This window comes from Notothenia rossii (genome assembly GCF_949606895.1).
Source record: "Notothenia rossii genome assembly, chromosome: 2".
Lineage (NCBI taxonomy): Eukaryota > Metazoa > Chordata > Actinopteri > Perciformes > Nototheniidae > Notothenia > Notothenia rossii.
In genome coordinates, this window is record NC_136904.1 from 85,287,563 (window position 1) to 85,311,451 (window position 23,889).

At 47.8% G+C, this 23,889-nt stretch overlaps 1 protein-coding gene across 2 annotated transcripts in view; it reads left to right on the forward strand.

The window, feature by feature from the left end:
• Positions 1-1,584: 1,584 nt before the first annotated feature.
• bcor (BCL6 corepressor) overlaps positions 1,585-23,889 on the forward strand; it is a 34,059-nt gene continuing 11,754 nt past the window's right edge. The window contains exons 1-8 of one of the 2 annotated variants that reach the window (XM_079666992.1): positions 1,585-2,389; positions 12,815-12,896; positions 13,057-16,143; positions 17,629-17,685; positions 18,187-18,346; positions 19,542-19,886; positions 20,726-21,010; positions 22,417-22,724. In XM_079666992.1, the coding sequence (XP_079523118.1) occupies positions 12,894-12,896; positions 13,057-16,143; positions 17,629-17,685; positions 18,187-18,346; positions 19,542-19,886; positions 20,726-21,010; positions 22,417-22,724 (4,245 nt within the window). In that variant the 5' untranslated portion in view covers positions 1,585-2,389; positions 12,815-12,893. The remainder of the gene's footprint in view (positions 2,390-12,814; positions 12,897-13,056; positions 16,144-17,628; positions 17,686-18,186; positions 18,347-19,541; positions 19,887-20,725; positions 21,011-22,416; positions 22,725-23,889) is intronic. The other variant, XM_079666993.1, reaches the window with a different exon arrangement.

A 23,889-nucleotide genomic window follows, 5' to 3' on the forward strand; every position in this document is an offset into this window, starting at 1 on the left:
TTGTGTATTTGTCTAAACAAATAACAAGGAAGAAGAGATTTACGCAGTTTCCTGCTTATTAAACATCCCAGTGTTGATGAAATGTACCTGGACCCTGGTGTAGGTTGGTAGATTGACATCTTTTCAGATTCAAAAGTGTGGACGAAGCCTTGGTCGCCTCACTGTTCAGTGGCTGTGGTCATAGTGGGCAACTCCCAGTTAGGAGAGGTAGAGGGGGATAATAATGGGGCCTGATTTTATTTGATTTAAGTTCTTCAACTTTCACAGTCACTAAGATACATGCCTCAGCCAGAGAAAGTGGAGTTTTATCTCTGTGCATCAATACACCCACCCTCTTTCCCTTTCTTCTCATCTCAAGGATCCTCTTCTCTCCGCTCACTTCTTTCATGCCTGTCTCCAAACTTTTTGGGTAATTTGCCCTTCAAGATGAGCTTTGCTTTTGACTGCATCCACATGCGAGTGCTTTGTGAGCTTTGTGTTTGTTTGTGTATGACTGTCTGCTTTAATTTCTACTTTCAACAGCTGTGGCGAACGCAGCCAGACCTTCCATTTCCAATCCCCCTCTCTTTCCTACTCCTACTCTGCTTCTGTCTGTCTGTCTGCTGCTTTTCTCTCTTCTCTCCTACACACACACACACACACACACACACACACACACACACACACACACACACACACACACACACACACACACACACACACACACACACACACACACACACACACACACACACACACACACACACAAATGCAGGCACATGATGCACACACACCTCAGGCTTGATATTCATAGCCTCCCTCCTCCTCCTTCACTTGACATGGGAGCCTTAACAGATGTGCCCCAGCCTTGAGCTGCCTCTCCCTCTATCCCCCCCTCCCTCTCTCCACCCCTCCCTCCCTCCCTCCCTCTCTCTCCATCCCCCTCTCCCCCCCTCTCGCTCTCCCCCCTTTGCCTCGTGCTTTGCAGATTTACCTTATCTGTTGGCTTGGAAAAAAAAAAAGTGACATTAAATGTGTGTCCCACAGCCTACATTTTTAGGACAAAATATGAACAATGCTAGAAATGTGGGTGAAAAAAGGGAGCGTATGGTACAAAAACAACAGTTCATGAAGCCTATAAGACCAACACCCAGTTGGTTACAGTTGTTGCCATCTTCTCAATTTATAACAAACTGTATTTGTTATGATAACAATACATGAGTATGTCTTTTGTACGTCATATGTTTAGCATTTGTGCACTTTTCCAATGGTGTAGTCTCTATTTTCCTTATTTGTAAAAAAACATTAAATATTTGCTCTTGCCTTTTATTGCTTTCATGATAATATAACACATTATATAGATATCATCAGTTCTACTTCATTTTCTGCCTTATTTGTGCCGGTAAAACCTCGCCTATTCCTGTTTTGGAGTTTCAGCGGAGCCTGTGTGTTTTTTCTGTGTGTCTCAGCGTGTGTGTGTGTGTGTGTGTGTGTGTGTGTGTGTGTGTGTGTGTGTGTGTATATATGTGTATATATGTGTCTCAGTGTGTGAGTGTGTGTGTGTGTGTGTGCGCGCAGCCAGTGCCGTGCGCTGGAGGCTTATGGTAATTGCGGTCTCCCGACTGGCCTTCTGGGTAGAGTCTGCGCGAGTGGGAGTGGAGCGAGTCGCTCGGTCTCGTTCATCCATTCTGTGCGGCACTCCCCGTACAGCTCCGTGCGAAGTCTCCGCGAACCGGGGTGCTCTCTACGCTCCTCGAGCAAAACGCGGGACGAGAAGCCACACAGAGTAACCTTCAGCGAACCCTCCGAGATACGGATTCCGGAATCGCGGAGGACATGGAGTGACGGGTAGCAGGAGAAAGGGGCTTTTTTCCGAAGACGGCGTGCTCCGCTGAAACCCAACATGGCGCTGCTGCGAGGTACGGCTGAGCTGAATTAATTTCTCCGCGAGTCCACCGACCTCGTCACCTGTGTCCTGAGGGGGGCATTGGCTCTCCCGACTTTAAAGGACCTTAACGGATTTTCCTTTTTTGGATTTCTCTGCGTCCTGACGGTTGTTTTTCCTCCGCGCAGGATCGTTTTGTTGCTTTATGGCAACCCAAGTGACATTTGCAGCAGCAGAAAAGTCCGTTTAAAATATCGGGCAATGGATGAGAGTTGCCTGTAGACAATAGAAGAGCTTTATATGTTAGACTTGTTTTGTTTCGTGACAAGTGGATAACCTGTAAGACACTTTTAGTTGTTGTTTTTTTTGTCCGGCCGGGATTGTGTGTCTCGGGCAGACACGATCGTGAACCGGGCTCGTCTACGCACGCACGGATCTCTGTCCACCCAGTTTACTTGGGAAAACAGGAAAAAGGCGTGAGTGGGTCGCACGGACGACGGCTGGGATCTAGCACCAATTACCCAGGTGAGATAATCCATGACAAATCGTAATGTATTTTCTTGCACATGTGGCTTTGGCGATGTGGAAAAATCCTGAATGAAGACAGTTGTGTTGAATACTTACACAGACGCTTTAAAAATATCCAGTGTGTTCTTATAGAGTGTTTTTAAATGAAAGACATTCTTCTTGTGGGGTTGAATGTAAACGCGATGTTATGCGCAGAGACTGGGAGAGGATCGGCCACTTCTAAGAATAGCGCATAGGGTGGTCTTTGTGCGTTCGGCGGGGCAGTGGCATGTGGTTGATAAATAACACACACACACACACACACACACACACACACACACACACACACACACACACACACACACACACACACACACACACACACACACACACACACACACACACACACACACACACACACACCACACACACACACACACACACAATGACCCGACCGTGAGTTTGGCCTCTTTACAAAGTCCTGTCAACCGGAGGGAGGTGAGAAGGACGTCCCAGAGATTAGCGGACTTGAAAGTGGCGCCGTCCTCAGTGGGTGAATATTCAGGTTTTTCGCACTCTGTTTAGAGACGAAGTGTGATAGAGCCTGTGGGGGGAGAAGGTGGGAGTGTGTGTGTGAGCGCGTGATCGTGCGCGCACACGGAGCTTCTGCGCTAAACAAGGTTACGGAATCCAGCCTCGCCCTGCCAAAGGAAGCGAGCGGTGCTGCTCCGTTTATACACGGTTCAGTTCAATTGGAGGGCATCCCCGCGGTGTGTGTGTTTGTTGGTGTGGCAGCTGACTGTGTGTTCGTGGTTCGGGGGGAGGGGGGCTTGTTTGGACAGAGTGGACGTTGATCAGTCGTCTCAACAGTCCCAAAGGTAGCGTGTGTGTGGGGGGGGGGGGGGGGGGGGGGGGGGAGAGAGACGGGGACTGCACCGCTCACCTTCCTGTCTAGTTGATGGAAACCGCTCTGGCATCTTGATCTTGCCACACACACACACACACACACACACACACACACACACACACACACACACACCCTTCATGTCTTGCAGGTGTTCTCCGATATGACTTTGCGCTGCAGTGTGTTTTCTCCCCCTCTCACTCGCTCGCACGCAGCCTGGCTGTATGACTGCTCTTTGCATTGCGGGGGAATATCCATTGCGCACGAAGGATCCGTGTATAGCTCCAGTTAGGACCCTCCCTCCCCCTGCAGCTACGATAGGCTACTCCCTGCTCCCTACCATGGAGAAAGTGTCACATCTTTAGTTATATCCAAATAGTTTTTTTTTTTTTAAAGTGACACTTATAACTGTGACGATCATTTCTTCATTACTTTGTGAACTTTTACGCATATAAAAAACACTTTGCAGTTCCACAAAATTATACTCTGCCATTTTCATTTGTTTTATTTATTATTCTACTACAGCCCACCCCCCCCCCCCCCCCCCCCCCCCCCCCCCCCCGAACAAATGTGTGGGTGGCAGCCATCAGTATGAACCACATCAAGTTGCTGTTTAATTGAAATAAGTGCTGCTGGCTGGAAGTGTTCCAAAATGAATCGTCTTTTCCTTACGCGTCTCTGAAGCTCCTCTGCGAAGCCAGCTTTTCGCGACCAGCAAAGCAGGGTTTAACCATAAGGCATTGTGTCTTAACATGACTTTGTCAGAAGATAACGGCTCCTATTGCGGGAGTTTTCCTCCTCGCCTCTGCTGCCTGTCCCGGAGCCACGCAGCACTAATTAGGGGACGCTCTCTTAGGACGATCGATGAGCCTCATATTGGCTGGCTCCAGCTCATTGGACGAGTTTAGTGAGGGAAGCAGCTACTAAAAGACCACTTCGCTCCCGGCTGCCAATTCGCGTATACGGTGGAGAGAATTGCTCACAAGGCACGCTGCTGATGCTCGCGCAGGTTGCGAGAACAGGACCTCGTGTTGGAAAAGAGCAGGGGGATTAACTGGTGGGGGGTGGAGGCTACTTCAGGGGGATTTGATGCCGAATAAAGGGTTAATTGTATTTAAATGTAACCTCGGTCTCCAATGGTTTGGTGGGGGTAAATGAGCGTGTCATACATCGACTTAAAGTTGGATTTGATCTTGTACCTTTTTAAAGAATAAAAACAAACAGATCATTGTTCCCAATTTGAGGATTACGAACAATGATGCCTAAAACCACAAGGCTAATTATTTACTACATTTTCCAAAGGACGAGTTATGTTTTGATAAAGCATTGCCCCATTTCTTTTTGAATGGAAGTATGACACATGGACTTTCCCTAAAGTGTCAATATATTATGACATTTGGTCAGGATATTATATTTAGATGTTTGTGCCAATCTTTGAATCTTCTCCTCTTTATTGGCCTTATAAGACTCATTTGGCCTACTCTATGCAACTATGCCATTATTGTTTGCCTTCAAGTTACCTTGATACTGGCCCTCGACCTCACCATAACTCACACACTTTACAGCCGAGATAACCTTGTTCCTGACTCTGCTCTTTAAACTGCTAAGTCTGATCTTTTGGTAATAGAGGCTGTTCCCTCGTGGTGCGTGTCGTGGAAGCAAACAAATACTTCACATTTCGTGTGGGCCGAGTTTATTTATAGCGTACTACGTCGGACTGATTTGCGCATCATTTTTCCACTGTGCACTGTGAAGTCAGTGTGGGACTGATCTGTTTTCCAGGTGTTAAAACACGGAGGGGGAGGGCTGCTAGATTGACATACCGATTTATTTTTCCTCTCTTTTCACGCGAGAGGACTTCACACTTCTTACAAAAACAGGGTTTGATTGCTCAGGGCCATTAGCTGTCTAAAGTGGGGGTCAAGGTTGGCGCAGCAAACAAAATAGGATTTAGTTTTGGCGTTTATTTGATTATAATTTACTTTCATAGAAATATGCAGAGGTGGGAGAAGTACTCCGATATTGTACTTAAGTGAAGTAGGCCTACTAGAGGGTAGGAATATTCTACGAGTAAAATATATGCATTCAAAAAGTACTCATTATGCAAAGTGGCCCATTTCGGAATAATATATATTATATGTTTTAATTTTAATTGTTAATGCATTATATATTTATCAAAGATGGTAAAGGTGCAGCTACTTTGAATTATTTATTTGAAAGTACACTGTTCACCTCTGGATTGTAGTGGAGTAGAAGTACAAAGTAGCAACACATTGGAATACGCATGTTAAGTAGGCCTACAGGTCTCTCAAAAATTGTACTTGAGTATAGCTACTTTACACCAATGGAAATATGCAAATATTGCCTTCAATGATTAACTTTTACTTTTGTCAACATCTTCTCTCCACACTCGTATAATCCATATCAATATGTCCTTAACATCCGGGAAGTCCGATTTTAAAGCATGTTTAGTATACTCTCTACTGTTAAGAGCTTCTAAGGATCTGTGTGCGCTGGGGGGGAAGGTGCACCTGAACGTATCACCAGCCTCCTGCCTGCTGGGCCATATTGTCATGCTGAGTGATGTGACAGTGGATGTCACCGTGGGGTGTCCAGGGAGGGAGGGGGGTCTGCTGCTGTGTATACGGGCAACCGCACCTCCATTTTAAGCCCATTAACCTTCTGTATGGCCGCTTCTTTATCTGGAATCAATAAGCACCACACGGGGGGATATTACCTGCAGATATAGAGGAAATCACGCGGGACCAGTTTTGCAAATCAAACCACTAATGTGTTGGACGACAGGCAGGGAAATGCAGTAAACACCGTCAAAAGTAAATGTTCGGTTTAAGATCCAGCCACGAGACACGACGAGGTCTGCCTTATTGTTGCGCTTGTTTTTTTCTCTCGCCTGGATATAAAACAACAGCCTCGGCGCTGCTGGAGCGAGGTGCGTGTGAACAAAAGCGGAGGCACGGCAGAGCGCCGAGGAGAGATCGGTTTTCCAGGCGCTGCGAAGCTCCCGGAGGAGACGTCACGGTTTGATTGAAGCTATGCTCCGTGCTGGCCTCCCGGGACCTCGCGATGAAACGGGAGAGCTGCCCCCCCCCCCCCCCCCCCACCCCCCACCTCCCTCCTCCCTCCCTCCCTCTCTCTCTCAGCGCTGCACAAAGCTTTTTGTTTCGACGAGGTCTGGAGCACACGGATCACTTCCCCGCAGAGCTGTGTCGCCCCCCCCTAGTACTGTTTCACCAGCATAGAGGCGGTCATTACGGCCCCCGAGAACCACATCTTACATTAGTAGGTACTTTAACAAATGCCTCGCATATTGAAACGGACATTTCTGCACAGGATTGCGCGCAGATGGTCATTTAAACTAGTTTTTAGAGATTTTAATCATCTTGCCTATATTATGTTTGTTAATCATGTCTCCAAAGGCAAACTGTGGACTTCTGTTGAAAATAGATGTTAGATGAGTTAATACACGAATACAGTGTCTGTTCCTAAAAATCTAAATCTCACTAAGGTTGTGTTTACTCTCCTGACCTCGCTCTGGCCTATCGAAAGATTGATTTGGCAGCGGAGTAATGATGGCACCTCGCCTCCCTGCTCTGAGTCTCTGCAGGCTCGGTCTTGATCATGCGTCCTCGTTTGTTTTTAGATGTCGGTGCCTCGGGCATCTATCTATCTGACGAAATCCCACAGACGCTTGGCAGCGCAGCAGGGTGATGGCGATAGGAGTTTTCTACAGCAGCTGTCTTCAGAGCAGGAATGTTTTATCTGCCGTCTGCGTGGCACATGACTGACTTCATGTTGGTTATAAAAGCTTTTGACCTCGAGTTTAGGATCATAACTCGGCTCTAAAACCAAGTAAACACCTACAGTTATCATTATATTAAAGACAAAAAAAGATGTGAAAGATTTCTAGGCGTCATTTGCTCACCCAAAGTGACCTTTTTAAAGGCTAGAAATGTAGGCCCTGTCAGAGGTATGGAAGCTCGGTTTACCTCAATGAATCGGCACCTGTTAAACTGACAGTCATTTACCCTAATTAAGCCTGTCTTTACACACCACCAATAATTAAGCTTTCTCTTTTAAACAGACTATTCATCCTATATATGAAGGGGGGGGGGGGGGGGGGGCGTTATATGTAGGGGGATCAGCCCTTTAGCGTAATGTTCTTTCATTAGTAGCCTAACATCAGACACATGAAAGCAACGCCAGCATTTCAAAGGAAAGTCAAGAAACCTCCGGTAAATGCGGGCCGACTCATGCATGCGCATCTCTATTACAATCGGGTCCTTTGGTGGCATAAAGGGCCATTTAGTCCCCATTTGGCCCGGGATGAATAGAGCCAGTTCAGCAGCCGCCACCCGGGGCCCTAGTGACAGCACGAGGGGCCTCACAATGTCGCCGTTGTTGACGGCCGTGTTGCAGAAGGAGGGGGGGATTGAACCGTACACCGACTTGCATGCGGCTGTGCAGCGGCCCGCAGGACGGAGGGGCCCCTTGTTTGCAGCTCGGCCGCTAATAATGTGACAGCTGAGGAGACGCTGCTGCTCCCTCTGCGCTCCCCCCAGCAGCTCTGTCTCTCAACAGCGTTTATCTCCTCTGAGCCCTTCAGTCTGTACACCTCTGTATCACAATCGAGCTTATTGTCAGGAACTTTTACACATATAAGGAATTAGCTTTGGTGTATGGTGGTGCCAACATAAACAACACAAGGAAATAGCCTAAGTAGAAGGTACAAAAACAAAAACCATTGGAAACATAAAATAATGAAACATTAAAAAATAATAAAGATAAGTATTTACCCCAAATATAAATATACGAAATAAACTAAAAAACGTAGTACAATGAATATATGCCATACTTTTTTTTATCAGAAACTACACTGAGAAGTAGTAGGTTCCACATATGGACTCTTAGTCTAAATTGAGATAATCAATTGGACCATTTGGCACACGTCAGCCTGATAATCAATAACAATTAAAATTGGGCATGCGTGCTCTTCCACGCGCTGTCTGTCTTTATGTTGCTGGGTGTGCGAGGCCCTGAGGCTGTGTGCTTGGTAGTCAGGCTGTAGTTTTGACCCACACTGTTTTTCTCATATTGTTTTCCCGATTTCAATTTCGTTCACCGGCAGTGTGAGCAGAATTCCTTTCGTTTTGGGCACACACACACAAACAACTTCGCGGTCGTGTGTACGGTGTGTGCACGCTTCTTTTAATCCCTGTTTATGCCCACCCCACCCCCGTCGCTGCGGAGATTATCCTGCGTCACACTGCATTTTTTCAGAGCTGTACGGAGCTCTGCGCTTCAGAGAGTCTTGCAAAGCTCCAGGGACAAAGAGCGAGAGGGAGCCTTCACTCACGTTAGCGAGACCCACATTCCCGGTTTCCCGTTACCGAACAGACTTTCGCAAACCTGATCATAAACCCTGCAGGTATTTATTTATACATGATTGATGGCCCTGCGGTTCTTTTAATGTAGATCTGAGTTTCTACTTGGCCATTTGTCAACTTGTAAAGCGAGTGGAAGCTGTTGTAAACAACCACCTTCCCAACTCCACCAACCCTCCCTCCCTCCCTCCCTCTCTCCCTCCCTCTCTCCCTCCCTCCCTCTCTCTCTCTCTCCCTCCCTCCCTCTCTCTCTCTCTCCCTCCCTCTCTCTCTCTCTCTCTCTCTCTCTCTCATGCACACACACGCGTATTACCGGTGCGCACGCAACCAGTGCTTCCCGGGCAATAGAGGCCCCTGCCCCGGAGGAAATGCTGAGCAGTGCCGGTGCGTGTACCGAGGGTCACGGAGAGTTCAAATAATTGTCGTTAGGAACAGGAAACGAGGGATACGCGAGTTAGTTTTCTCCCTTGATCAGTCAGTCCCTCTGCCCTTGTTTGCTCTTCCTCCCTAAAATGCAGAGCTATATGAGGTTCCGCTAAAAACACCCGGTGGTTTTCTGTTTAATGGCGCGAGTCGGGGCTCCGCTCCAGCGGTCTGGTTTATAAATGCAGCCCCGACCACTTCCCCCCCTCCTCCTTCCCCTGCCTGCTGCTGCTGCTGCCGCCAACCAGTGTGATGGATTGGACGGCCGTCGGGAGTTGTTTGTTGCGCAAACTATTCTTAGCAGCGGGGATGAGCGTCAACACGCACTGCCTTTTCCTCCTTTCCTATCTCTCTCTCTCCCTCCCTCTCTTTTCTCCTTCCCCCGTCCTTCATAAGGTGACATTTTGGAAGTGTTTCTCCCCGAGAATATTTAAAGCATCCGGTTTATGGGCCACTAATGTCAGATAAGAAAACACAAGCAACAAGCTAATTTTATGTTACTATAGCCCACTGAAACTATAAACGTGAGAGGTGAGATATAGGTTTATGGCCTTTTTTTAAGTCTTCATGGTTAGTTGTGAAGGTTGCATCTTCACCTCCCAAAAATTATTTTCAGGTAAGAATATGACTTGACCAATTACACTATATTCAATGCAATGTGTAAAAAAACGATGCATTTGGTTAAGTTTCACGAGACTCAGTTGAAGCACCATTCACACTACACACATCTGAACCTGCCAATTATACCTGGTGATGGTGCTGCAGCTAGCCCTCCCCCAGAGAGGAGGGAGGCATAGTGTGTGTATTTAACCTCATCTCTCACAGTCCCTGTCGTCTGTGATGTGTCTTTTTTTTTTATAATTGGGACCAACACAATCTGTCGTAATGTTTAATATTTGGTCTAGTTTCCTGTAGTAGTTTGTATGCAGGCTTATTGATCAGCTTTGTCTAGTCTAAAGTAGCCTACATTTCTTAAGCTGTTATCATACTTTAATATCATTTCGCGATCAAGAGGAGATGTACAATCGTAGGGAATTTTTGCAACATAAGTGTAATTAAGCCTAAATGTAGACCTAATGCTGTGGCTAAATTACAAATGCATGCAAAATCATGAAAGAAAATCACAGGCATTGAAAACACATTTTGATATTTGCATCACAAAATGAAATTGACCGAGTACATTTAGGTCCATACAACATTTAATCCAATATACACATCAACATTATACCCATAATTTTAAATTAATGTTTTTCTAACTATTAAAGAAAAAGGGCCATCTTGGGAATTCAGGTGCCTTTCCCTGCCTACTGTTACACAATTATAGTGCACCTATTCTTCTCCAAAGTAGGCTATGCACAGTATTTAACAAGAGCACTATCATGCTGCTGTTATAGGGAACTTTTCCCCTATTTTTTTCAGGCACATTTTCTTTACATTTTGAATGTGCAGTGCAGAGCCTACAGGGGTCCTTGCATACTAAGGCTGAGCTGTATTCCCGGCGGTGCATGCAGTGTGCCGTCAAGTGCTTGATCCTGACCTTGAGGCCCGGCGCAGCCTCTTATCTTTTCTGGGCTAGGCTACTATTAATTTCATGGAAATGACAGGTGCCGTGTCTGTGCAAACTAGTCGGTCATCAGCACAGTGTGTGCACGTTGCGGGGAAATAACAGGCCTTAAGACACCAGACTGTATTTTTGCAGTAATGACCTGAACAACAACAGATCATTTCCTCTCTCTATTGTCTCTCAGCTTTATTTATTTTCTTCTGGAAAAAGATCTACAGATAAAGGTGTGGACTGGTATGTCCATTATATTTGCAGTGGAAGTTTCATCTAGGTTAAATGGAAATATCCATAAACGCAGCGTGTCATTTGAGTAAGAGGCTTATTTTTTTCATTAGGCTATCATGTTGTTCTCGTGGAGCAGTGCAAGAGGAGCCATGTGCCTGTGTGTGTTTGGACGTGTAAGGCAGACCGAGAGGTGCATGTGTCGCTCCAGGAAATAAAGGAAACGGGACTGATGTGATTTCTCAACGGTGTCTGCAATTTGCAGAAACACAAAGTCTGCACGTGGCTGTAACACATTTGCAGCTCCACTGTAGCACATTTACCCACGCACGCACACCGTTTCAGTTCTGTCAGCTGCGGATGTTGTTGAAGCAGGACTGGCCTCGGGGAGCCGGGGTAAGGGGAGCTGTTGGGGGATGGTAGCGCTGGGGCAGGGAGGAGCCGTGCCGAGGGGCCCGCAACAGGCTGATTAATGGGCCCCAGGTCATGGCAATAAAAGTGGCGTGCCAGCGGCGCGGCAGCCAGGCTCAGAGTGATGTGTGATATAGCAGCCGAGTTTCTCTGCTGCTCTCTGCTCTGCCGAACACGGCGAGGCTTTACTTTGACTATTTAAGGCACTTCTCTCCCACCTCATTAGCTCACTGCCTTGCAAAATATCTAACCTAACTAGTCAACTCTAATATTCAAACTTAAATATTTCCTTTCTAAATAAAACTGCCAAGTTGGAATAATCTTTCAACCTTGTTGTATTTTTGACTTGTTTGAAGATTGGCAGACCAGGTTAGATATGAAATGTCGGATGACTCGTAAGGGTTTGGTTTTATCGCTCGTTTGTTAATTGTACAGCAATGTTTAAAAAATATCAAATATGTAGAGTTTTTTGTACTTTTGAGGGGCCAACATTCTGTGTTGACTTTAGACCTGGCATATCTTTAATACATTTTTTAAATCCATTCCCAATCAGTACACAGCAGATACAAACACATATCTAATCTTAAAGACCAATTATTACATTTGCCATCTCTTTAAACTTTTAAATGATTACAATTTTCTTGCGAGTTATTCAATATCTCCTTAACATAAAATAACATCTCAGTTATGCTCCAGTGCTTTCCACGGAATTTAGATGTAAACAAAACATTTTCAGATTAAAGGACATTTCACACAAAAAGGATCTTAACATTTTTGCTTAGTCATTTCTCTAGTGTGTATAAAAAGTGAAAAAAAGAAACACCATTTTCACTTCAGTTGTCAGTGTGCTTTTTTTCTTTGTACATGTTTTATTTTATTCATTCTCACATCAAATATATGGTTTGTTGTATAATTTACATGATCGTCTATTTCTCTCCTGCATACATTTGCCTGAATTTGGTTGGTGCGAGTGTTTGTTGATCTGTGGCTCTGTGTTGGCGGGCGGTAAATGGTCTCCCACCGAAGTGGTCTCTGATGTATAATCTTCCCTCGCTCCGCTGGCTAAGGCAGCCGAGAGACCAGGTCAAAGAGGGCACAGAAAAACCAGTGTGCGGGGAACGTGACTGAATAGATGCAGCCCCACAATGCTCGTCTAGCCCACAGGGTGGGCAGGATGGGGGTCACGGGAGGGGGAGAGGAGGGTGGGGGGTGGCTGAGGGGTGTTGACGGATGGGAGGGGAGGCGAGCCCACACAGTGCTTTCATCTCTACCGACTACCTTAGTGTAGTTGTGTGCCTGAGAGTGAAAGGAAGGCTGACAATAGCTTCCAATGCTGTTATCTTTCCTATCTTTATACATTGTCTTTGTTGACCCAGAAGTGTGCAAAGCTCGATTTCTTAATAAATTTTCTTATGATATTTTTTTTATGTAGCGGGATTACAACAGAGCTTGTCTGTATCTATGTTTGTGTGGCAGAGCCAAGACACTGACTGCTTACTGTTTGTTCATCTCCACAGGGCGACATCTGTCCGTGATGTCATTGCTGAGACACAAACCAACCTGGAACTAAGACAAGAGAACCACATCACACAAAACATGGCAAGTCCCCGTGCTCGTCTTAGTAACGTTTACAGTCATTTGTCACATTAGTCATCATTACCTGGAAATTTGGTGTGTTTCACTCTGTGCATGCACACAACTGATCTGATTTCTCTGATGATGGTCAAATTAATTTCTTTGGCGTCCCTTTTTGCTGCAGGTGGATGCAAGGTTAACGCCCCTGGCAGCAATGGGGCTGGACCGAGGCACTCTGATGCACGATGGTCTTCGTCTCCATGGAGGGGTTGTGTACCCGGGCATCAGAGCACTACCGGCGGAGAAGAGCCGAGAGGGGCCCTCACACCCCCTCACTTATAACAGAGATGGTCTCCAAGAGCTCATCTACAATTCTGATGGCCCTCTGGACAGTCGTAAGCCCAGTAATGGATACCTGGGTCTTTACAAAGGCACTCCTCCAGGACTCCACAAGCCTATGATGATTCCCGGAACTGAAGGTTTAGGCTTGGACCGCAGATTAGGGCATGGAGAAAAGGTCTCAGAGCTGGGCTTGGCAGGTACTGGTGGCGGCTACCTCCGCCTGCCGTGGCTCAGCCCCTACTCTGAAGCGAGCATGTATCCCTTCATGGACACATCCAAGTACGCAGCTCTAAATATGTACAAAGCCTCCTTGATGAGCCAACCCAACCCCTATCTTCCCCAGCACCTGGCCTACGCGTCTGGTAATGTAAACCCCTCCGCCGCTGAGAGGCTCTACTATATGCCTCACTATCCTCAGTCCCCCATCTCTTCTCCCATGGTGGCGCCTCCTATGAGGATTCCTACAGTCACAGTGGCCCCCACTTCACTGGTCCACTGCCAGGACAAGGGGCTCGGTGTTGCGCCTCAGTTTGCACAGCAGCTTCACCAACCTTCCCCTCATTCTCAGCACCATCAGGCTGCTATGGACAGAGACCGCTCCCCAAGCAGGAGCAGCAGACCAAGTAGACCTCCCTCTAGGAAGACTACTAGCAACAACAATAATACCAGTAGCACTAGTGGCAACAATGGTGGGAATAATAATAGTCTGCCTACGGATTCTTCTCCTCATGCGTCTTCCCGCCAACCCCAACCCCCCCCTCCTCCCACACTCATTGACAATTCACTGGATTTACAAAGAGCAGTCGCTAGGATAGGACACCCAGCCTCATCAGCTGCATCAGTATCATCCTCATCCACACAGTCCATTCCTCACCCATTCTCTGTAAGCAGCATGGCAGCAGAGCAGCCTTCTCCTGCCCGACCTAGCCCCCACAAATCTAGGCCGAGAGACGGGGAACAAAGAAGTGCAGGGGTTGAGAGGAGACATAGCAGGTCCCCTTCAAAAGCCAATTGTGAGAAGCCAGCTCACCAACACAAAGCAACCAAAGACTTGCCAGAGAAGCCCTTGGATTTGTCTGGAAGAATGCTTGAGTTTGGGTTGGCTCCCAATGGTTTCCCAGTTAAAATGGACGCTATACCATCAAGCGCACGATATGGACTGCCTCCTAATCGGGAGCTTCTAAAAGAAAACCTGTCTCTCTCTCCTTCCTCCCACCCCCACTCTGTGGTCAGCAGCACTTCTTCAAAGGTCCCTGAGAGGCCAGAAATGATCAGCACTTTACACTCCTCCTGGGTTGTACCTAGCCCTTCCCCTTCCCGTACGCAGCACACACCCGGCCTGCCCCCCTCTCCAAGGCCTAACGGAGACCTGGGCCTTTCACAAGCCAAAGGCTCCTCACCCTCTGTCATCAAACAAAAGGGTCTGGAGAGGGTACTCCCTCAGCAACGTAGCTCATCCTGTCCAAGGATAGGAGAGCCAAACCATAATGTTCCCTCCACTCAACACTCCTCTCATGTCAGCTCCAAGGCTCTATCTCCCAAACCTAATGGTGAGTGGGTCAATCACAGCCCTAGCCATTCAGAACATCCGGGCCTCCACAGAGAGGGGATTGAAAAGCCCTCACAGAAGAGAGAAGGAACGACTCCAGAGCTGTCTTCCTACAAGAGACCCTGTTTAGAGAATGGTCACCCTCCTGGCCACCTTTACCTTCCTCAAAGTGACGCTTACCTGAACCACAGTTTGGCTTATGCCAACCGATACCTGCACTACCCCATCCCTGATGGCATGGCACTACACTCCCTGCCGATTGCAGGGAAAGGACCAGTCTACCCTCACCCAGTATTGCTGGGCAGCAACAGCCTTTACCCAGCCCACTTAGCAAAACACCCTTTACCCTACCACAACCTCCCAGCTGGTCCAGGAGGGGAATACCTCACGTATAACACACAGGAGATGGCCCATCCCCTGATGCACACTCCCTCAGAAAAGCTGGCAGAAAGAGGAGAGGCAACTTTGAAGCACCGGGGACAGGAAAAATCCCGGGGAGCTGTCGAAGAAGGCAGGGTCCACAGAGATCACAACATTGGGAAAGAGATGAGTGAAGGAAGCCAAATAAAGTCTGATAAGGAAGGACAGAGTCGCAATCATAGCAAAACATCCTCTTCAACATTCAGAGAAAAGATTGTCTGCATCGACCTTGTACATTCAGACACAGATATTGAGTCTACCCCAACAGTCCACAAACAGCCCTCCGCTGAGACCAGCAGCAAGGTTAACCAAAATGAATGTTGTCATAGTAACCAAAATATGACAAAGACTGACTATGAGCTAAAACACCAACCCCACCTTTCCCATCCTTATCCAATCCACTCGGGACAAAGCCCAACCCTGAAGCCCAATCACTCTGATAGACACCCAGAAACGCCCTTTGGGAAACCAAACATTTTCCAGGAGACAGGCTGTCCTGGGGGAATATCTAGCATGTTGCCAAATTCTCCAGGGCAGTTCAACCGAGGAGAGGAGAGCTCAGAGGAACGGAGCCCAAGCTCAGAAGTTGAAGACCAAGACCAGAGCACCTTGCGTTGTGCCCGCACATCTGGGGAGCGCAGCTCTGGTAAACACAAAGGGGACAGAGACATCCGGGCTCTTCACTCTTCTCAACACTTCATAGATGTGGTGAAGGAAGAGAGAGTGTATGAAGGGGAGACTGAAAAGGAAGACAGTATTGTTGACCTAGGGGAATCTCATGGAGAAGGGGATGAGGACGATGAAGAGGATGGTCTGTCTTCACCTAGAGGCTCTCGTAGATCAAGTCTGGCCAAGAGGATCGCTAACTCCACAGGCTTCGTTGGCGACCGCATTAAATGTGTCACCACTGAGCTGTATGCTGACTCCAGCAAGCTGAGCCGTGAACAGAGAGCCCTGCAGGTAAGGCCGTTAACTCTTCTGTGTGTGTATGTGTGTGTCGTATATAAAGTACAGGATATATTTGGCTCAAGTTGTTGGTGGGCTGAAAAGAAGTCGTTATGACCAATTGTTTCTTATATGCAGACATTCAAACATACTTTTTAATTCTAACATCCACCAAGGAATAAACCCAAAAGGGCCATTTTGAATTCCCTTGCTGCAATATTTAGAACTGCCTGTAGAACAACCCCTGCATGAAATTGGCATACTCTGCATTTTCAACACAGGACAGAATAATATAAACGCTGTCATGCTACTGTCCTGGCCATTGGCTGGACTTTCCCCTTATAGTTTATCATTGTCTTAGTGAGCTGGTGCAAGGCCAGTGGAGGTCCTCTATCAAGGAGGGCAGTTCAAAGGTTAACCAGGGCTGCCTTCTCTGTATGTTGATTAGCGAGCATTCATTGTAAAGGTTATTTCTGTGCGTGCGTGTTTTGTGTGTCCGTATACGTGCTTGTCCTTGTGTGACTGCCTTGGGGCTAAAGCATGTGTTAGTGCTGACTGTGCTATAGAGCTATATACTGTAGTTTCAGAGCATGACTGTGGCAGCCTCACAGTTCACACCGCCTTTGGCTATGCTTAACCCTTAGGTTAGGGGCAGTGGAGGGCTTGCAGTAGGCTTCAAATCCAGCAGCTGCCCTGTCTGGGGTTCCTCTTAGGCTTCCTGCATGCCCCCACCCGCTAGTCGATCTCCCCCCCCTTAACCCTTCCCCTGATGGCCCATGTTGCCCTGCCTGGTTGCTGTCCAAGGTCATAATTCTCCTCACCCGATTGGCTAAAAGACCCCCTCTCCTAACACGCATCAAATTACATCTATAAACGCACAATTACAGCAAAGTCCCACGCCTTCATCCCCTGCTCTTCGGACCCACACAGCTATTTATTTTAGACGGTTATCTCTGGTTTCTTATGTGCGCAATGTACAGCATAGAAACACAAATAAACCCTATGCTATATTATCCACTGGCCTCAGAGGCAGATATCTTAATAGGTTGCACATGTCTGTCTATGTTGTGAATGCGCCCTAGAAAACTGTGGTTTTGTCTGTGTCATGCTTGTCAATGCACAGCTGCAACACAAAAATATCAAACGCTCTATTTCTGGACATGTAAAAAAAAAAGAAATGAGATGTGGGAGTCTTGTTTGAAAACAAATTCAACGAGACAGCTAAAACTGAATTACCAGTATCAATCATGCTTAAAAAAATGATCATATTGTTTTGATTCTCTTTTTGCAAATGTGTCATTCATGCAGTTCAGAAATGATTTGATACTTTTGATGCAGTGTTAATTGACCTGTTGAGTCACTTTGATTTGATTGTGTTATTTTGTGGGATTGTGGCTGCCTATTGTGTGTAAAGAAACTTGTGGAGAAACATGACATAAATTCATAAAACAAGATGAAATGATGGACAGATATATTGAGCCCCCCATTCTAATTGCTTAGATGGAAGTCTTATCACGAGAGGGGAGTAATATAAGTCAACCTGCAGCTAACTGGGAGGTCAGTTCTTTACATTTCTTATCACATCTGCCTCTGATGGGCTCTGTCTCCTTTTGTACTCTGTATCGCTGCACACCTCTTTTTTCCCCACTCTCTTCTTTCCTCTTTTTCATCTCCTCTCTCTGCCTCAGGGCTTAGATGTATATGTTTCCTAGCCATGTTTATGTTTCAGGAAGGGAGATGCCAGGATTTAATGCCCAGAGTGCATGGACTCACAGTGGCTGCAGTAGTCTAATCTGTGTCTTGATGCCATGCTTGTGATTTATCTGTCTACCTTTTTTTTGTGTCCTGTGTGCGTTCGTGTATGTGTGTGTGTGTGTGTGTGTGGGTTTAATTTCTTTGGCATTTTCTTTGAATTTAAGACAATGTGATTTCTGACGCAATATTTGCTTCTGTAGCTGTTGAGGCCAGATTGAGGCTTAGAGAGGTCTGTGTGCGGCGTGGGCAGAAGATGAGTGGTTTTCATGGGTTTTCTCTGCATTTGTGTGTGTGTGCGCACAGCGGGCAATGATGCGGTTCTCGGAGCTGGAGCTGAAGGAGAAGGAGGGCGGCGGTGTGTGTGTGTCTGCCTCGGCAGCAGGACGGGAGCTGGCAGACGGCCAGCGCAGAGAGCGAGTGCTGGAACACTGCCAACACACCACCAGGAGGGAAGAGAGGGAGGGTGAGTAACCCAGCACCACACACACACACACACACACACACACACACTCGTAATGCACACACACACACACACACACACACACACACACACACACACACACACACACTCGTAATGCACACACACAGACACACACACACACACACACACACACACACACACACACACACGCGCATCCACTCTGCAAATGAACACTCGGAGAGGAACACACAAACAATAGGTGCGCGTACACACTCGCGTGCACTTGCAGCAAATGCTGAGGCAAGACCGGGTCACTCTAAAAAAAGACACGCGCTTCCACACACACAGACTCAAATCACACACACACACACACACACACACACACACACACACACACAAACACACACACACATTCGTGCACTCAAGCTAGAAGCAGCGCAAGCGAAGGAGCCAGCGAGAGAGACACTGAGGGGGAGTTTTATTTTCAAGAAGTCTTTTGTGCTTATCTGCGCGGAGAGACGATCGAGAGGGAGGGCAAGGGGAGAAGGAGGGGCAGAGATTGCGTGAGTGAGAGAGAGAGTGAAAGCAGGGGGGGGGGGGAGAGAGCTAGCGGGTGAAAGCGGATGGGAGAGCGCAACGGAAAGAGAGAGGGAGGAAGGGGAGGAGGGTGGGGGGGGTTAGTTAGGTTGGCCGGGAGCCCAGCTGTGTGTTGGAGCGAGGCCGCGGCTGACGTGCGAGCCTAATTATGGCATGGAGAGAGACAGAGAGGGAGAGGGAGTCGAGGAGACGGGGGGGGGGGGGGAAGAGTCACGCTCAGTGTGAGAAGGGTGTGGTGCGGTCATGCCGTGGGGGAGGACAGAGAAAGAGGGGGGGGGGAGATAGGAGTCGTTGTGTTCAGCGAGTGCACAGGATGTTTTCCTGCCGCTCCAGTCAGCCCATTGGCTCGGCTCACATCAGATTAAAAAGTCTTTACCCCATCAAAGTTTTACTGCCTGTCTTTAAAGTGGAATAAAAGCTGGATGGTGTTTAACTGGCACTCTCCCTCTGTCAACCCCCCCCACCCTGTCTCCCCCCTGCTCTCTTTCTGTCTGTCTGCTTTGTGGTCTGTCTGTCTGCATTCCCTCCCCATGTCTCCCTTTCATCTTCTCTTGCTTATTTCTGCCTCTGCCCACACCCCCTCCCCCCTTCTTCCTCCCTGCCCATATTTCCATCCGTCTGTCCCTTTCGCTCTGCTCAGGTGTCCTGTCGCCGGCGTACGCAAACAACAGAGTTCCAGTCCTCCAGAGGTGTGGGGGCCAGATCGAGCCTTTGTCCCCAGGGCATAGGGCCCGAGAGGGGGCCAGAGGTGCCGGGCAAGAAGGGCTAAACGATGGAGTCAGGAAGGTGAAGAGGGAGCTAGAAGGAGGTCACTGTTTGCCCCCCATTCTGACACCGGCAAAAGGGTTCCCTGAGGAGAAGCATAGCCCCGGCTTCGGAGCCAGCCGGAAACGCCAGCTCTGCCTCAAGGCCGAACGGGAGGACTCGGAGTGGGAGGAAGCAGAAAGGGTCTTCCACCCCGAGAAAAGAGCCAGGATTTCTACAGGTGAGACTTTCTTCAACATGCAACGTCAAACACACTTTCATCTCCCTCCTTTCTTTTCATCTGCTTTCCGTGTGTCTTTCTAATTCCGCTCGTTCTTTCCCCTTCATCCCGTGCTCTGCTGAGCTGGGTCTCATCCCTTGTTCTTTTTAAGGAAATCTTTCTTTCTTTTGCTTCTTCCCAATCAATTCCACCTTAAACCCGCTCCCTCACAACCCCCGCTCTTTTCCCCCTTACCACTCTCTGTCCCATCTTTCGCTCTGTGTGGCAGCCAGCTCAGAAAAGTGTTTAATCCTGCCTTTGAGCGGAGTGCGAGGGAGAAGCGAGGAAGAGGGACAGCCATTCTCTCTCTCTTCTTTCAGCTCTCCCGTTCCTCCGCTGCGCTTACCCACCCTCTTCAAAGCTGCTCTTTTCTTCTCATCTCATCTCCTTTTCTTTTTTCTCCTCATCTGTTTGGGTTTCCTTTTCCTTTTTTTTTTCTTTCTGGCACGCCGTATTGCGCTTGCTCTCCCCGGCACTGGCAGACAAGTCAAATACCCTTCCCCTGTGAATTTCAAGGGGAGAACCCTCCCTCTGCTTCTTCAGTCTTTATTGCTTTGTTTCTCCGCCCGATTCTTGCCTTCTTTCCTCCATTTTTCTCCGCAATCTGTCTGTTCTCCATGCCTTCCTGCATTTGTGTTTAATGTAAGGCTAATGTGGGTTTTGAAAGCCATAAGAAACTAGTGATTAACGGTCTCTGTTCTGTGTGCACGGTTGTCTGCAGGTCAGTACAGTGACACCTTTAGGCAATATAGTTCCATATGAGAGAAAAAAGCTAATTCTGTGTTTTTGTTTATCTTCAGATGAGCGTGAGCAGGCCAGCCCTGATGAAGATGATGACGACGAGGTCCGGAAGCTCAAGGTCTGCATCGAGCTGAAGGGGCTGCGACTCAGCAAGCCAGCCGCCGGCGCAGCTTCCCCCGACGGCTGCCTGATCAAACAGGAGCGGCTGTGGCCCCAGCAACGATTGATCGCCCCGGTCCAGAGCATACGGGAACGCAAAGCTAGGCCTGGGGAGCCGGAGGACCGAGCCGCAGCGCACAGAGCCGAGATCAACAGGAAGTGGGGCTGCGAGAAGCTACTTAATGGTAAGAATGAACCACCAGCCGTGCAAACCGCTGCTGTATCTCCGAGTTCAGCTAGGGTAACGGAAATCTATCTTTGGCTCACGTTTCACTTTCTTGTTGAGCGGGCGGACTTTGGGGGGGATTTCCCGTGAGCCTTCTGGAAGGGGGCAAAGGAAATGAGGTAGAGAATACTTCCTCCTGCCAGAAAAAAAGCTGAGGAATCAGAAACGGGTCCTGGGGACTAAAAAAGCGAAAATATCCAACCCCCTGTGGTTAGGGGCTTTTTATTCAGCTGGTCGTCAGTGGGCTCTGAGAGAACCATGAAAGTGAGAATGAGGGAAGTGGCTGGTGGAGATATGCGTGGGCAGGTGTAGTGTGACTAATGTGTGATCAATGATTTTTCTCTTTCTTTTCCCCCCTCATGACAAGTCACAGTGAAAGGGAGGGTGTGTGAGTGTGTGTGTGTGGGGGGGAGAGAGGGGGATAACTTATTAAAACCAGGGCTTTCCCTTTTTCGAGCGCCCAAACTGACAGGGAGGCACAGACGAAGAGAGAATAAAAGAGCAGGAGAGAGATTAAAGGAAGTGAATAAAGCAGGGGATATTTTGGTTTTATGTTTCCTGCCAAAACCACACAGTGAAATTTAGCTTTCACCTTTTTCTAGATAATATCACCCTGGCAACAGCCATGTTTGACAATGAATGCGGTTAGTCGACTTTGTGTCTGTCAGGGCTGTGGTCTGTCTTTTCTTACATTTGTTTTTTCAGGAACTCACTAATCGGATAAGACGCATCAATCGCTGTTAAGGATCTTGTATTTGAAATATATGGCCACTTTTGCCACATTGGTTAGATCGACAGTGGCTGTGTATTTAGGAAATAGCCAAATATATAATTTAACTTCATTGTTTCTCAAACCAGGACTGATATAATGGACTGTTTATTCTCAAGGTTTGGTTGTAACACAAATCAGACCTAGCCCACATTCCTGAGTAGTTTGAAATGCTTTGGAATAATCGTTAGGAGGAAATGTATTTCCATTTGGCTATTTAGCAGCATTTTGACATTGTGGTTTCAAGGGCAGGTTTTTCTCCCCGTGTAAACATGTAATATAAGAGGCTGAAACCAGACAGTGCCACATTTGTTTAAGAGATTACTCATAGCAGTGTCCTTGCTGCAGTGAATGAGTGTGCACAAGTTACTATGAAGGTGTTTGTGTGTGAGTGTGTGTTATTTTTTAAATTATTTCCCTTCCTGAGCGAGCAGGCATGCTGCGCTCTCAGACAGCTCTGTGCGCTCATTAATAAACCAACAGAGGGTGAGAGATGGCCTTGCAATACCTTCCCATCCTCCCCCCTTCACTGAGATCTCGTACTATCAGCCAATCACTCTCCCTCTCTCTCTCTCTCCCCCCCCCCTCTCCTCCAGGAGTAGCTGCTTCTCCCCTTCCCCCCGGCCAACTGAAGGACAGAGCTCACCCGCAGGGCCCCTTCTCAGGTGACCGTGGCCTCAAGGAGCCGAGGAGGGGCCCCCCCTCTCCGGCCCCAGATCCGTCCGTGGGAGGCCCCCCTCCCATCAAGCCCCGTCGCCATAGTGACACGGACAAACCCAAGGGCAAGCGGCCGTGCAAAACCAAACACACCAGTCAGCGGGAGCGGGAGAAACGGAAAGAGGCCACACCTAACAGCCCAGGCCAGCGCTGCGCGGCTGATCTGGGAGCAGCTGAGGATGACAAGGTGAGCGCTGATAGGGTGTCTGGCCACGATACGGCCGTCTGGATGTTAGCAGCAGCGGAGTCTGTTTCAGTATGCCTGTCGGCGCCTCTGATTATGCAGCTGGGAGAGAGGCGGGGAGGGAGAGAGGAAGGAAGTATGTTTACAATGTTTAGAGGGCTGCTGGAGCTTTGACCTCCTTGTGCCCTTATCGACTCCCTGTGGAGCGCCTGCATGAATGCATGTTTGTCTCTGGCCTTAATTGTGGAACGTGTGTCATCGACGCTGTTCTGTGTGCGAGTGCGTGCCAAGGCTCTGAGTGTCTGTGTGTTGGAGAGCATTCCTGACATAACAACAAAACCCCTGAGCAATTAGACATCGCACTCAGCGTCGAGCACAAGGCTGCCTATACACACACACATACACACACACACACACACACACACACACACACACACACACACACACACACACACACACACACACACACACACACACACACACACACACACACACACACTCTCCCTCTCATACATACACACACACACTGAGGAATGTGGCAGCCATGGTCGGGCGTATGAAGTGCCGGAGTTCAAAAGAGGGGAAAAAAAAGAAGGCTAGTTGTTTTCCGCCCGCGCTGCTCTCCGCCCCTGCTCCTCCTCAGCCTGACAGCTGCTTCGACATGGAATTCCACTGAGAGGGCACGCACTTCACTCACACACACACACACACACTCTCGCATACACACAGGCAGGCAGCTCCTTCTCTCCTGTGTTGCGCTGCGAGGGCTCTGTTGGTTTAGCGGTTAAAGAAAAGTGCTGCGTTTGGGGTGTGAACAGTTGGTGTGAAAGCCGTATGCGTGTGGGTTATTCAATGATGCGTACTGTCTTCAATACAGTAATCATCCAAATAGAAAAATGTATCTTTATTTTAAGCTATATGTTAGTAGTATTTATAATTAAGAAAGCATGTTAAGACTAGAGAGGAATTGGCTTTTTGCTGAGAATATAAGTTGAGCTTAATTAAAAAATATATAATTATTTCTGGATGTATTTTTGGCCTAATATTGACAAGTAAACCCAAGTCATACTTGCTTCATTATAAAAATCAATACACTTATGTGAGTTTGAATTAATATACACGCATCTCAACTGTGTGAATGTGTGTGTAATTTCAAACATGTGCTCTT